Raw genomic sequence first — 15668 nt, 5'->3', positions numbered from 1 at the left:
ATCTGCTGTCCATTTGCTTCCTAGCTGAGGGATGCCCGGGTGTCTTCTTTGCCCCCGAAATATAGTAGAACAAACCATTGAGGTGCACCTCAAGATAAGGTTCTCCCTCCCTGCTCTTTTCTTCCTATTAGTTCCTGTCTGAAGTATTCACAATCTTTCATTTGCATTCAGTTCAGACTGGTAATAGGAGACCCATTGTGAATGAAACAACACTCAATTTACATGTAAATACCTAGGTGGCTAAACATTTCATGTATGACAAAAAACCTGTTTTTTACCTTTGCCGGTGACCAACCCTCAGACACAGACTTTAAGAACATATGTTCAATATAGATACACCATTCCTTACATAGTGTCCTCATATACATTTCACAACAACATTGATGGAGAGTGCAACACGGACTCTTATTTCTAACTCACATGACAATTCTTTTGAAGAATGAGAATCAGGAGAACCCTGGAGCCCTCTGCATCTCCTTGCCAGCTGGTATTAAGTGGTTCTTGGGTCACAGCAACATTATTGTTAATTTTCAATGCAGGCATCAGGAAGTACAAAATTCCCACAACTTCCCTAACTCACACCCTGACTATAGAAGTTTGTATCAGTGTACAGTGTTAACTTCATATTCAAGTGCTAAAGGGTTAGACTCTGTTTTCCAACTCTCCCTTCTCCCTCTGCTCCACATCATGTTGAACAGTACTTTCCTCCATGGTAGTCCTTACTCACTTCAGCAGGATTACTTATGAAGTAAGCACAATTCTCTGTGAGTACAGGTGTACTTCAAATGAATCATTACACAAAGTTCTGTATTAATTTAGTTTAAATGAATCATTACACAAAATTCTGTATGAATATGCCTAATAAGGAATCTATTCATCAAAAAACATTTCCTGAATATATTTTTGTCTGTATTGTTACAGACATACTTGCAGACAGATATTTTGAAATTAATTGCCAAAATAATTGAAACTGGCATGATTATTTTGTGTTTTTTTCACAAATAGAAAAGAAGTTTGCAGAGTTTTAAAATATTGTGCACAGAGTTTTTAATTTTTTTGGCACAGAATTCCTCCAGGAGTAGTAAAGGTGGCAGAAGGGCAATAACAATAACTGTGAAAACAATGTGCCTGATTATTCACCTGTTACATTGCTACAACTTTGGGCCAGGTTCTCCACTGCAGGAGTTTGGGCAATGCTTGTGTTGATACCCATTCAGTTCAGGATGATTAATAAAATTCATAGTTCTTTATTTCACTACTAGTTATCAGAGCTCTGGTTCAAGGAGATTCCTAGTGATCTAGGACTTAGCAGAAGAGCCCTTCCTCAGGTGCTGAGAGAATGGGACATTCTCTAAATAAGAACCAGAAGCAAGTTTGCAGGGGAGGAAAAGAGCAGACAAGGTAAGACTGTAGTGCTAGTATCACAGTCCTACCATGAGCATAGTGTGCATTTTCACTCATAACTATGGAGTCACTATCTAGATACAGTGCAAGGAAAAGAGAAAATGAAGAGAATAACATTTCTGTTGTATTTTCTGTACTATAGTTCCATGGCCTGGGATTTCTCTTGTCTTAATTGGAGATTTTCCTTTAAGGGGAAGAAAATCTACCATAGAAGAGAATGCATTTGGTTTTTTGGTGTCTGATAAAGAAGAGGAAAGGGTGATCAGCTACAAACTGTACAGGAATACGTAGTGAGGTTGTACTTATTCCAATTCCAGTTGCAGCTGCTGCCACAGTGCCCTCTTCATTGACCTCTATATAAGCCTTATGGACAATGTGACTCACAAACAGGCGACCTACTTCTGCCATTCCAGATAAATCTGATACTCTCTGGTGAAACACATCAGTCATTCCTAAAGCCTTTAAATATTTGTTAAGTTGAGCAGTTGTCTCAATTTTGAACCGAGGAAGAGCCACCTCCACTTCATCTTCTTTCAAATGGTTGGGGCTAATCCAAGTTGATAATTTCTCATAGGTAAGTTCCTTTTCCAGCTGCAGGTATAAAGATACACAGGAATCAGAATCTTGTGGTTATGCATCAAAATCAACCAGACACGCACTGTATGAGAAGGTGGGAAAAATGATTTTTCATTCACACTCTGGTAGCCACATCAGGCATGTTTCTTACAATACTACTGGGATCAGTAGCATGACGTACACTAAGAGTATGTCTACAAAGGAATAAAAACCTCACAGCTGGCCTGTGTCAGCTGACTCAGGCAGCGCGGCTGAAAAATTGCTGTGTGAACATTTGGATGCAGGCTGGAGTCCAGCCTCTGGGACCCTTTACCCTCACAGGGTCCTAAAGCTCAGGCTCCAGCCTAAGCCTGAACATGTACACTGCAATTTTTAGCCCCTCAGCCACAAGGCTTTTATCTCCATGTAGCTGTACCCTAAAGATTTCCAAATAAGTGTTTGTCCAGTGTTGATTATAGAATCTTGTTTTCTTTTTTTAAATGTAAATATAATGACCACAATGCTGGGTCACCAGTGGGAGTCAATGGTGGTACTTCTAACTTCAGTGCTCAGACCTCTACCATTAGAGCTAAAGGGCTTGATCCTGTACCAGTGAAGTCAGTGGCTGTTTTGCAATTGAATTGTATGGAAGAAGGGTTAGGGAGCTGGATCAGATGTTAAGTCTGGCAGCAATATGTGGCAGACAGCCTCTGTGGATCTGCTGATGTGTTACCTATATTGTATGCATTTATCATTCATTCATTTTTAGACTGGTCTGTGTGGGTATTAACTATTTAGAAAGGTTGATAATACAAAAATGTAGCAATTAGGTATTAATTACATTCTCACTGTGCCCCACTGGAGAATAAAAAGGCTGGCTAATTGTTTATTTTCTGAAAATTCAGTAGACACAGGAACATAAGGAGCCTGCTTTCAGATTTACTATTCAACGTGCAGCATTGTAAACAGGCGGCCTCACCCCCGCAGCACCTCCTGCTAGTCACTTCGGGAATTAGCTCAATATTCCAGCTCGGAGCGCCCTCTGCAGGCCAGTAATCCACCTGTCCCAGCTGGCCCCTGTGTCACTCCCTGGACCCGGTGCCCTTCTACTTGGGGTTCTGCCCCCTGGCAGCAACCCCTTTTCTTTAGGGTTTCCCCTCCCTGGGAACCCCCCACCTTCTATCCCCACTTTGCTTCAATATTGGCTACTGCCAGTCATTGTCTAGCCCCATGCCCTGGGGCAGACTGCAGTATCAGCCACTCATCATCAGCAAAGAGGTTTGGACCTGCTGCCTTGGCCTGCCCCTGGATTGCACCCTGCAACATCAGTACCTCTTGGCCTAATCCTAGGCCGCATCCTGGGGCTTTCCAGGCAGGAGTTCCCCAGCTCCACTGCCTTTCCCCAGCCCTGCTCCATGCTAGGTACCTTGTCTAGTTCCCAGCAGCCAGGCCCTTCTCCCTCTACAGCCAGAGAGAGAGACTCTTTTTGCTTCTGGCTCCCCTGGCCTTCTTATGCAGCCTTATTGCTCAGTTTGGGGCGTGGCCCCCAGCTGCAGCCATTCCCACCATCAGCCCAGGCTTCTGGCTCCAGCTACAGCCCGCTCCTGGGCTGTTTTAAGCTGCAAAGGGCAGGAGCGGGTAACCACCCTGCTACAAGCATGCTCTGCCGCTCCATAGTCCGATCACGCATCCGGGCGGAGTTCCTCTGGGCGGCGTCTACTGGCTCCCTTGACGCCTTCGAGGAGCAGTGGGCGCTGTCCGGGGTTCTCTGCTCGGTGTCCCCGTTAGGTTCCCTCCTTCTGACCCTTTGACCTCGCTCCTGTCCCTGTTCTTTTCTTAGTTGTCCCCCGCACTCAGTGGGTTCTGTGGCCCTGTGGTTCCTCCCCTTAGGCTGGGGGAGGATCCTTTAGCAGTGGGCGGGCGTCGCCCGCCCACTTCCCAGACACCCAATAGGTACAAGCATGCTCTGCCGCTCCATAGTCCGATCACGCATCCGGGCGGAGTTCCTCTGGGCGGCGTCCACTGGCTCCCTTGACGCCTTCGAGGAGCAGTGGGCGCTGTCCGGGGTTCTCTGCTCGGTGTCCCCGTCAGGTTCCCTCCTTCTGACCCTTTGGCCTCACTCCTGTCCCTGTTCTTTTCTTAGTTGTCCCCCGCACTCAGTGGGTTCTGTGGCCCTGTGGTTCCTCCCCTTCGGCTGGGGGAGGATCCTTTAGCAGTGGGCGGGCGTCGCCCGCCCACTTCCCAGACACCCAATAGGTACAAGCATGCTCTGCCACTCCATGGTCCGATCAGGCATCCGGGCGGAGTTCCTCTGGGCGGCGTCCACTGGCTCCCTTGACGCCTTCGAGGAGCAGTGGGCGCTGTCCGGGGTTCTCTGCTCGATGTCCCCGTCAGGTTCCCTCCTTCTGACCCTTTGGCCTCACTCCTGTCCCTGTTCTTTTCTTAGTTGTCCCCCAAACTCAGTGGGTTCTGTGGCCCTGTGGCTCCTCCCCTTAGGCTGGGGGAGGATCCTTTAGCAGTGGGCGGGCTTTGCCCGCCCACTTTCCAGACACCCGATAGATACAAGCATGCTCTGCAACAAAGAAGAGGAAAGTAATTTTGTCCTATGCTGTCTGTCTATGTTCATAATCTGGTTATAAGGTTATCATCTCATCATAGGTAACTTTACCTGTGTTAGACCCATGTAGTCTTTTGGCAGCAGTATATACATACTCAGGTCACCACCCTTGTATGGGAGTTCAAGCACCTGACTGTGATGCTCCTCTATTGTAGCTATTTTGTACGTGCCCTGATGGTACATCATCTGCACAGGTTTACTTGTAGTCTGAAAGCAGTGACAAGTAGTAACAAGTGAGAGACATACAACATATCATCCAGCATTTAAACATTTTTCCTTGTATTGCATCTTCACTTGGACTCAAATGCTGCAGTAGTTGTTCATGGCTAGATAATCACCTTCTGAAGAAAGGTATAAAGTTCTCTTGAACCTCTTCGAACATCTCACAACAGTTTCATCTCTATCTTGGACTCAAGGGAAAGGGTTCAGTGAAGTATTGGGTGAGGGGAGACTGGGAAACCCCATAAAGCCCATTCCCATGATCCAGAATTCCACCATGCTGCTTCTCCTCTGCCCCTTTAAAGCTAAGGTACCATTTATTATCTCCCTGTGCCGGCACACCCACCTCAAAAAGAATAAAAGGTTTAAAAGAGTTAATGCTATTTCAGAAGTTGCCATTGATATTGTGTGCCTCACAGTTTGGTTGTCCAACTTGAGAACCATGCTAAGCATATTAAAACTAAAGGTTTTCATCTTTTCTTTAATTTAAATTTCCATTTAAAAGCATGTTCTCAGGTCAAATTGACCCAGAAATTTACAAAACCTAAAAGCAATAGACATTTACAAAACAATTTAATGGAAATAGGTTCCACTAGGAACAATTTTCCTTTAGCTAAACAAATGTTTCCCTGCAGTGTTGCCAACCTATTTTTGCTACATTATGCTAATATGTGACCAACAGAAGGTGAAACTGAACTGAAGTATTACGAAGCTGGCTACTCTACATTCATTGCTCACACAAGATGGGGATGGAGAGGGAGTAGCACAGGGACAATGTACAGAATATCACTTAAAAAAAAACACTTTCAATATTCAACCTTAATGAGGAGGGAGATCAGTCTGGTGACAGAATGTGGAAACTGAACACAGACTAAATGGATCTCTTGGTGGCAGTCATTGTAAATGTGGCAGCAGAACAACTCACTGAGGTCCGAATATAAAGCAAACCAGTTAAGGGTCTATGAAGAAAATCATTAGAGGCCAGTCTATGGACTGCTCCAAATTAGGAGTGTAGTAGGGGAAGGTACAAGAAGCACCCTTGTGCTAGGCCTCTGCTCAGGGGCCAGTTGGTCTTTGCTCACGAGTGCTAATCTTTACATGGGTAGTAAACCTAACTGCACCTGCAGCCCCAAAAGGGAAGGGGAGAAAGTGGGGCTTTGTCCTGAATACTTCCATTCCTGATAGAAGAGCTGACAGGCCACAGAGAAGGGAAGATTCTTCAGCTTCTTATACACTGATTTCCCCTATGCCCCAGGTGGCTTTGTGAGGCATTGTACCTGTGTCAGGCATGATGCGCTCTCCTAGCAGAAGCTTTGGGAAACAGCTCCCTCTTCACCTCCACAGCTGGTCCCTAGGCCATAATAGAGCCCTAGATTTAAGTAGCCAGCTGTAGCTCCCCATTGTCTCCCAACCATGTAAAACAATAGGAGCAATGATGTGATGTGTGTATTTCCGTAATCTACCTTGTTAATCTGAAAAGGTCTTTCTTTGGTGTTTTCTTTCTTAAATTCCACTGCCCATTGCCCTTTGAAGTAGACAGCATTCACGAGAACTAACACAGTATCAGCAGAAAGACTGTCTTGGACAAAGAGATCCTTGATTTTACCTTAAAAAATGAGACAAATTATTTTGTGTTGGCAGTTCATTAACTCTAGTTCCATTTACCTGTTGTAATAACATAGATGTACAGTGCGTGTATGTAACTGTGTATAAGAATATAAACATGATACTAGACACACATGAAAGATGTTAGACTGACAGGCCTGAGAGGCTGAAGTCCTCCATCTATTCACAGAACAAGTGGAACACAAAGAGCATTTCTGTAGCTTCCGTACACTGACACACTGAAGTGCCTCAAGTGAACAATGGAGAACAGATGTCATCTCCCAAAATGGCCATTTTATTCTTCGCTTCTCCTGACTAATCTTGGCTCCACATCAAATTTTTAGTAGGGCGCTGTCATTTACCTTATCTGTAGAGGAGCTCATAAATCAAGGTACTTTTTGAAGGTCCCCTCTCCTTGCCCAATACCTCTTGCATCTGACTGGATAGTTCATTAAGCTCCATGCAGTCAGACACACAGGTGTTCTCATCCAACTCCCACTGAAGTTGTCAGAAGAATTCCTGTTGATTTCAATGGGTGTTGGACTAGGTCCAGAGTCTGCTGGCTACTCTGTTCTCCTCAAATATGTTTTCTCTGTGGGAATTAATGACCCATCTTCAGGTCACTCAGGTGGTCAAATTGCTGAGAGCTGCCACTGCAGCTCCATATTGGGAATGCTCCAATTATGACAAAATATTGTTCTCCTCCAGGTTTTTAAGCACCTTGTACACTTTACCTCATTGTTTTTTATTAAATATCAAGAAATAGCAGCCAATGGCTCACTTGTCCTTACCCTTTGTAAAGGTTTCAACCCACAAATTTATCTGCTTTCTGGTTTCCTCTGCAGCATTTCGAAAATCAGATGGTTTCAATTCAGCCTGGTATAACTTTTGTATGCAGGATAGGTATTGCTGTACAATAAGAGAGAATGTCAGAACAATACATCAGAAAACAGGTCTCTTTTTAGGCTGTCTCTTGAATGAAATAAAATAAAATGTCCCTGTTTTTTAGTTCTGCAGCACTGCAAGAAATATACAAAATATTCAAAAGTGTGTTTGTACATGCTAGAGACAGTGTGAGGACTAGCAGAATGGGGAGCGCATAGGGATATAGGGCCACATAGGTTTGGACCATTTACATAAAACAGTCAAACATTGAAACTCTTTGAAGTTCTGCCAGCTGACTGACTCTGCCACAGACTCGTTGTATGACCTTGAGAAAGTCATTTAATCTTTGTGTCTCAGTTCCCCATCTGTGAAATAACAATAGTGTTACTGCTTTTCTCCTACATCTGCATCTGTTCTGTCTATTTATATTGTAAGTTTTGGGGCAGGGACTGTCCTTTGCTACGTTTCTATATCATTCTAGCACAAGAGGGCCCCTAGGTTTTACTACTGTATAAATAATAATGACTACTCACAGATTTAAGGAGTTCTGCTGTGGTGAGGCTGGTGTTTGCTTTTGCATGTGATCTTGTTATGTAAGGCTGATTTACTCTCTGTTTTTTAGATGCAATAAACACATTTATCCCCCTGCAACCTATCCACTTCAGCAGGCATTTACAGAACATCAGGTTCTGGTTACTCAATGGAAGGTGGAGCTAGGTCTTTCTTGAATAACCAGAATGTCTGATTGTCACAGGTCCTCTCATGGTCCTTAAATGGCTGCTTATGCCCTAAAGGACTAGGGGACTATTTTCACATAGGCCACTTTCTACTCCCATTCAGTGGAAAGATCTGATAGATGCTGCCTCCTCTTGCAGCAACCAATCCTTAGGTTTCTCAAGTTTATTTGCCATCGTGGGTGGACTGCAGAACAGGAGAAATTGGTGGAACAGGACCCACTACAGGTCTTCCTGTTAGTTCTACAGGTAGAATCCAAAATTTATCCTGGAACTAGAAACCTATATATATTGTCTCGCCACTTCTGTCTCAGTCTAACCTAGTGTGTCTGTGACTGTATATTTATATGTAATTCATGAATGTTTGAATCACTGTCCTGTAATGTTTCTTTTCCCACCAGCCAAAATAACTAAAGATGACTTCAACCATACTTCCATGTGAAATTTCAAACTAGAAGCAAATTTTGGAAGCTGATTTGAGAAAAGTTTTTGGGCTTATGAAATTTCACACAAATGAAATGGTGAGGCCTTGTAAATAATGTGAAATTAATTGGTTAAAAATGTAGCATGAACCCCAGAACACAGTGAGCAATTTTATTGAATTTGCATGAGCCAGAATAATTCTAGCTCACTTTCCCATCACTGTGTTGCTTCTAGGGTGCTAACAAGAGTAAAAAGCATTAAAATCTTAATTTTGTCAGTGACACAAGCAAATACAACTCTGAATATATATCTGAGTACCTGGTGCCATGATTAAACAATTACTTTTTTGACTATAACAACTTTTGACTATAAACTTTATTTTGCTGTTGATGTACTGAAGTAATTATATAAGTAATAGTTACAAAGCTGAAGACAAACATGGGTAACAATAATGTACTATATAAAACAGCTTTTCAGGGTAAGGTTTACATAACACTGTCTCTTTATTATATTTTTGTACAATGTCTAGCCCAGTGAGACCCTGGCCTGTAGGCACTACCATAATGCAAATAGTAATAGTAAACATTTACTTTCACGTATCAGAGGGGTAGCCGTGTTAGTCTGGATCTGTAAAAGCAGCAAAGAATCCTGCGGCACCTTATTAGACTAACAGACATTTTGGAGCATGAGCTTACACCTAATTACAGTTAGGTTTCAATGCTCTGTGACTGGGGACAAATGAGCAGAGCCTGTAACTAAGCCATTAGACTGAAATTATCTTAAACATTCTATTCTGGAACCATATGGATTTATTTGAAGATGACTGGTTGTTCTGCCCTACTATTCGGTAGCTCCATGGGATCAACTCCACCCCTTGCCTAAGTGGATACACCTCCCATCCAAGTCAGCAGAAAATGGGACCTCAATTGAACTAAGCCCATGTTGTTCATCCCTATCTGTCCTACAATGTCACAGGCCATGAATGTGATCCTCAGTGCAACTCACCTGAAGAAAATTGAATGTCTTTTCTCCATACAGTCTGTTGGCATTAGCCAGCTCGTAGCAAGTGGTAGGTTTGTTGATTGCTGAGAAGATGTCATTAAACTGGGAATGAATCCCTCCAGGTATATCACACTGATCACCAGGAACCTTCAAATAACACAAAGTTGTTGTAGTTTATTTCTGACTGAAGAAGGCTGAGAGTAACAGAGGCACTGCTTTTTAAAAAAATAATTGTTCTCCTATGAAACCATTCGGATTCAATAACTTAACTAGCTTTGCCTTCTCTGACTTGTTCTTGTTTCTGATAGTCTGGAGATCTATGGAGCAAAAGCTCTGTTATAAGGACTAAGCAATTCGTGGCTCTTTTGGGATGTTCCACTTCTTACTTATGGAGCACTATACATGTGAATTTGTTGAACAGGGAAAAATGTTCAGGTTAATAGAGTTACAAATGTTTTCTGTATATCTGATTTATACATGCCCATGTGCTCATGATCATGGTAGGAGCCCACTGAAATAGCAAGATGCAAACTGAACTGATCACTTGTGAGTGCAGTTGCAATTATGGCATCCACAAATCAAGCATATAATTGTACAGCATTTTCAATTAAAAAAAATCCTAAACCTTACTCTTTGCTATCTTGTATACATTTCTATCCTTCCACCTACTGTCACCTACCATCACAGCATTCCCCCAGACCCCATTTTTATGTTATAATTCTAATCTGCCAATTTTGAGTTTAGGTTCAAATTCTCCAGAGTTTGTCCAACTTCAACATTTGTTCTAAGATACCAGCAGTTGTTCTAAGATACCAACATCACTTGTTGCTTCTGAAGATCTTCCTGTTCCTGGATTTTCATTTTCTCTAAGTTCAGTGAAGCGAAGAACCTGAGATAGAAATGTAAGATTGCAACAGTTATACGCTATATTGATTTACTTATGACAATATATAAAACTGAACTTGTCATGAGAAAATTCAGTTGTCTGTCTTACCTACTGTCCTTTCTATTGGAGATGGACATCATGATGTCAAAAGGCAGCTATTCTCAACTTTTATCACTGGATGCCCCAGTGCATCCATTGACATCAAAATCAGCAAGCCAGTTGGTGAATACTACTTAAAATCACCAAAAGGGCGAGCTATATTTCTATGATTGTGGAACTCACTCCTATTTCTGCCATAATATTCAGTTTTTACACCTTTTTACACTATGTTGAAATAGGGCAATAAATTCAGTAGTGTTCTGCAGGCATGTAGCAATCTGCAATAGTGGATTCTATCGCAGGATTAGGACTTGGATAAAAGTTTATTATTTAAAAACCTACATTTAAGGAACAATCTCAAAACAAATGGAAATGATTTCAGAGTTTGCTACATTTAATTCCAATAAATGCAGTGTTTGTTTGTCAAATGTAGAGTTAGGTCCGCCCATATTTAAGTGGACAGGAGTTTTACCAATGACTTCTGTGGCAATAGCATTGGAACCTGTTTTTTTTTTGTTTTTTTTTTAATTTCATTCCTCTCGTGTGCATATTCCTTTACAGTTGCTAACTGTATTTGGTCCCTTGTCTAGCCTTCACAGCAAAATATCTGTCTGGAAGTTCTAATAATGACAGTTGTATTCAAAGACTGATAACACATGATTCTTGATTAGTACTAACTCCTGTGCAATCCGAGCTTTTTCCAATGAAAAATGTGACTCATACAGGCTCATGGGATCCAAAAAATAGGTTAATACTTTTGCTAAACTAGATATTCAAATTATATTTTATAACTACGACCAAACTTGTGACACTTCAGCATTAATAAATCTGATGCTCAGCACGTTCATAGTAAGCAACTAAAAAGGACTCTGCATCTGAGATATACACATTTCTGAAATAACCATGTAGGCTACATGGTAGGCTCTCTTTTGATATAATGCACAAAACAGAAATGACACCAGGCAGTATGAGTAAAATGAAGATCAGGGTCTGGAAATTGCAAATATTGAGGAAATATTTCTCTGGGTTTTATCTGAGATGATCTCTTCTGCTGGGGCTGAGCTATTAGCCAAGAGGCTCAAACATCCCTCCAGGCCAAAACAGACCAATCTCAGCAGAGGGTAAGTGAAGCTGCAACATAGGCCATTGTCTCACAGACAATAACCTACCCAAGTACCATTATGCACAACTCATGTGTGTAATGACACATGTATGGAATGGTTGCAAGATCAGGGCTTGAGGGGGAAAATCTCTTGTTCTTGGGCTGAAAATGTTATTTCCAGTTCACAATTATGTTCTCAGCCTGCAGCTTCTGCCAGGAATCCTTTCAACTCCATAAAGTTCAATTCCATTCAATGTAGAATTGCCTTTCAGACAGTTACTAGGGTAATTGCTGCTTGTGCAGGCTTTATTACCCATGGAAAAGAAAACTGCTCTTAGTTACAAGAAAAAAAGGCTTGAGGAGCTCAGGTAACACTGCACATGTAATGGTCTGCCATTGTTGAACAAAAATGAAGGCATAAAACAAATGCCTTATTATTGCCTACCTTTTGTATCTGGGCAGCAGTATCACCTCTGGCCCCAAGAAGGACCATGCCCAGGGCAGCTGAGATACTCAGAGGAGAATGGATGATATTTTCAGATGGATAATCTTCATTCAGTGCTTTGAAAAGGTCAAGGCAAAATTTGGTAGTTGCTTCACTGATGGAGCTCATTGTGAAAATGAAAAGCTGCAGATGAAAAAAATAAACCAAATCAATAGAGTTCAACAGTCTCTTTTCTCAACCTCTTACTGCATCAGAAGGTTTCTGTGGCTTTCTTGTTAGTTATACACACGTGTCTAGCCTCAGGCTGGAAATGGGCAGAAGTGCTGGGAAGACTGTGATACAGACTTTTAAAAAAAGAATTCCCATTAAGAAAACAGCCTCATCTCCAATTCTCCACTCAGGAAACTGAGACTATCCATTTTCTTCCACTTCTGCGGCTAATGTACAGCACTACAATGAGTAAAATCTTCTACCAACACAGTTTCTTAGAGCAATGAAACACGCTGATGCATCTCCCCATCTGACTTCAGGGGAGTTACTCATGATTTACAGCAGTATGAGTTCAAAATCAGGCTTCCTGAGAGGGATTATTGGATGCTTCATTTCTGTTTGTATGTGATCAGGGCCACATTAGGCTGTCTTTTGCATCCAGATATAGCTAGACCAACTTCGGAGGAGTTAACCAGATATACCCAGGCATAAATGAGAGCCCAGTTTGACCCCTGATGTCTAGGTAACAACAACAGACAATGGGTAGAGAATGATCTGATTAATACGTGATAAGGTATCACTGAATCAGCTTATTCTATTGTAAAAGAAATATACACTATGTAAGATGTGTGAACATCTACTTATTGCAATGTTTTTCCAGTTGGGGTTAACTGATAGGAACATTATACTCTAATCTGTCTCCATTACCTGTGAAAAGGGATACCCTTGATTTCTTCCCAGGGAGGTATTCCAAGACTTTCACAAATAGATAACAAGACCTGCATGAAGTTTTTCTGACACATAGTTTATCTGCTAAAAAATGTAATCTTGGTCGACCTGCAACTATTCACAAATTTGACACAAATTTACCAAAGAGTTTGGGCCAAAAAAAACATTTCAGGTTGGATTTGTTAAGTGGCTAGTGCTGTGCTCCTTGGCCCCCCTTTATCTTTAGCCCAGTATGTAGGCGGTGGCATAAATATCCTCCATATTTATAGCTGTAAAACAGTATCTCTTTCAGACAACTGCAATTTAGTTGTGGTTTCCTGCTGACTTTGGTTTGCAGGAACCTGTGAATTTCCCATCTTAATGTTCTCCTTTGCTAATGATTTGCCAGATGGACTTACAACATTTTTCATTTCCTATAAACATGTTGTACATCAATATGGAATTCAGTACTATCATGAAAAAAAAATCCTTAATTTGTCTTTATTCAGAACTTGTACTGTCTAAATTCCCATTGGAGTTGGTGAAAAGTTTGGCCAGATTAAGGACTAAGAAAATACTAGGGGTCAGATTCTGATATGTGGACTGAAATTGAGTAGTGCCTTCCTCTTATAGTAGTCCAATTTCAAAGACCCTTACAGATGTTGAATAGGACTTTCTCCTGGAGTAGTCCTGTTCATTTCAATGGGACTACTCAAGCAGTGAGTTGCTACTCACTATCAGAATCTGATACCCTCAGGGATTTGGGGTGAAGTCCTGGCTCAGTTGACAACAAACACACAACTCCAGTTGAATTCAGTAGGTCCATGATTTTACCTTAGTCTTCAGCTTGTGTTGTTTTCTCTGTATAGGGGCAAACAAACTTTCCTCAGAAACTGGAAAATGTTTCTAGATGACAATAATTCCAGACTGCCTTAGAATATCTGACCTATAGTCTCTGCTGTAAATTGATCCTTATCCAAATACTTGTTTGACACACAAATCATGCATGGTCTTTATTATTATTTAAAGATAGATTTCAATAGGACTTAGTTGCCTAACCTGCTTAGGTGCTTTTGAAAATCCCAGTACACACCAATATACATCTTTAGTTGCCTAAATACCTTTGATCATCTGGTTCTCAGGCCTTGGGCTCTTAGGTTTCTCTGACTATCAACATGGTTCATTATGGAGTACCCAAACACATATTAAGTCATGGATTCTTTTGTCATGAGAAGTCAAACAAGAAGGTGGCAAACTAAAAATATCTTTTTTCTTCCCCCTCAGGTGAACAACAATTTAGTCCTTGGCCCACAAATTTTCTGTATTGTGCCATCTCAGAGAAAGAACTACAACGTGCAGAGATTTATCCTTATTTATCCAATTCTTTAAGGAACAAGATTATCGTCTACTCAAGAAAATTCTTCCTTTGATTCATCTTGCCCCATATCACCATCTTTTCTTAAAACTCTGCAAGTTTATAATACTTATACTCTGTTTCTAAAAACAGAAATCTAAACTAAACTCACGATGAAAATGTTCAAGCCATGTTTTACTGCCTGACATGGATGTTATCATTTAATCTGCCTAGGGTTTTACTAATTCAGAATAAGTTTCAAAGAAAGCTAATTGTGTCTACACAAATATCTATATTACCTTAGAGTCCTTTGAGAGAGAAGGAATTATTTGTGTCCTCGGCCAAGTTCTGGGTCTGTTTGTTAGGCAATTGACATGTTTAGATATATAGAACAGTTGCACTTCCTTCTAGCCGACATCACCCACTCTTACAGGTCTATCTGTTTCACCACTTACACTTACACCTCCTCCCCACCAATTTCCAGAACTTTCTGTTGTAATGTTTGTCTTGATTGTTGACATACCATATATTTGTTTGGCAATAAATAAGTTTAGAAATAAAATGAGATTGCACCTTCCTTTCCTTCTAGCCTATATTCTTCACTCCTAGCGCCCAATATGTTTCCCTACCTAAGGCTTCTCTTCCTCCCAACCACTTTCCAGAAATTATTGTTGTAAAGTTTGATCAGATTATTGATCCACTGTATGTATTTTAAACAGAAATCTTAGAGATTTAGAAGATGAATACAATGATCTTATAAGAGCTGGTATTTTAGACATAGGATAAGCAAAAATAACACCAAGTAGCCTATTGTAAGAATGGCTGGTGATGTTGTCCATTGCAACTCTCTTTTGTTTAAAATAAGGACAGCTAGTGTTTAACTTACACCAAACAACACAAATGTCTGTCTTTCTGCTGGATGGGTGTTCTGTGTGGCCTGATTCTCCAGTGCATTATTCCAGTTTTAAAACAGTGTAACTCCATAGATATCAGCTGAGGCGTATCAGTGTAAAACTGGAGTAATGCAGGGATCAATTAGATCTTGTGACTCCACATCCTCATTTAAAACCATTAGGAATGTAGGTACTGCCATGCCAGATCAGACAAACAATCAAACTGAACCTGGTATTCGGTCTCCAGTCCAGCCGTGACCAATATCAAATGTTTAAGTGGAGGATGTAAGACTCCCAAAATGGGGTTGTCAAAGAATGCATGGAATGAGCGCTAAAATATTCTCATGTCAGAAGCTTCTCTCTAATTCAAGGCAGCTGTGAGTGCTCTGTGTACTGAAGGATGAGGGCTAGTAACCCTTTTTAATTTAAAGGCTGGACTAAAGGACATCCTTTGATACACAAACTGATCTGCATTCAGTGCACTGGATGCTGAAGTGTAGAAACATTTTTTTAAATCAAAGGGTTTT

General features: G+C 41.2%; 1 protein-coding gene across 2 annotated transcripts; it reads right to left on the bottom strand.

The window, feature by feature from the left end:
* Positions 1-1030: 1030 nt before the first annotated feature.
* On the bottom strand, positions 1031-14630 carry LOC115646448 (serpin B4-like). 2 transcript variants are annotated; one of them, XM_030552278.1, is made up of 8 exons: positions 14548-14630; positions 11977-12159; positions 10262-10333; positions 9448-9591; positions 7192-7309; positions 6259-6401; positions 4628-4783; positions 1031-1995 (listed from the first exon to the last, which is right to left on the bottom strand). In XM_030552278.1, exons 2-8 carry the CDS (start codon positions 12142-12144, stop codon positions 1591-1593), a joined length of 1206 nt encoding a protein of 401 aa, XP_030408138.1. In that variant the 5' UTR covers positions 12145-12159; positions 14548-14630; the 3' UTR covers positions 1031-1590. The 2 variants fall into 2 exon arrangements, with proteins under 2 accessions (XP_030408138.1, XP_030408139.1); XM_030552279.1 differs by lacking the exon at positions 1031-1995 and adding an exon at positions 4430-4531.
* Positions 14631-15668: the final 1038 nt, after the last annotated feature.

This window comes from Gopherus evgoodei, chromosome 2 (assembly GCF_007399415.2).
Source record: "Gopherus evgoodei ecotype Sinaloan lineage chromosome 2, rGopEvg1_v1.p, whole genome shotgun sequence".
In the NCBI taxonomy this organism is placed as follows: domain Eukaryota; kingdom Metazoa; phylum Chordata; order Testudines; family Testudinidae; genus Gopherus; species Gopherus evgoodei.
Note: the sequence above shows the minus strand (reverse complement) of the source record. Positions and strands in the feature narration are given on the sequence as shown.

Bases quoted from the DNA above. Each gene is read 5' to 3' on its own strand.
- LOC115646448 (XM_030552278.1), bottom strand. From the start codon at position 12,144: ATGAGCTCCATCAGTGAAGCAACTACCAAATTTTGCCTTGACCTTTTC. The intron at 10,334-11,976 runs GTAGGCAATAAT...TTTCTATCTCAG, and splicing joins CTGCTGCCCAGATACAAAAG to GTTCTTCGCTTCACTGAACT. The intron at 4,784-6,258 runs GTAGATTACGGA...CACTGCTTTCAG, and splicing joins GACCTTTTCAGATTAACAAG to ACTACAAGTAAACCTGTGCA.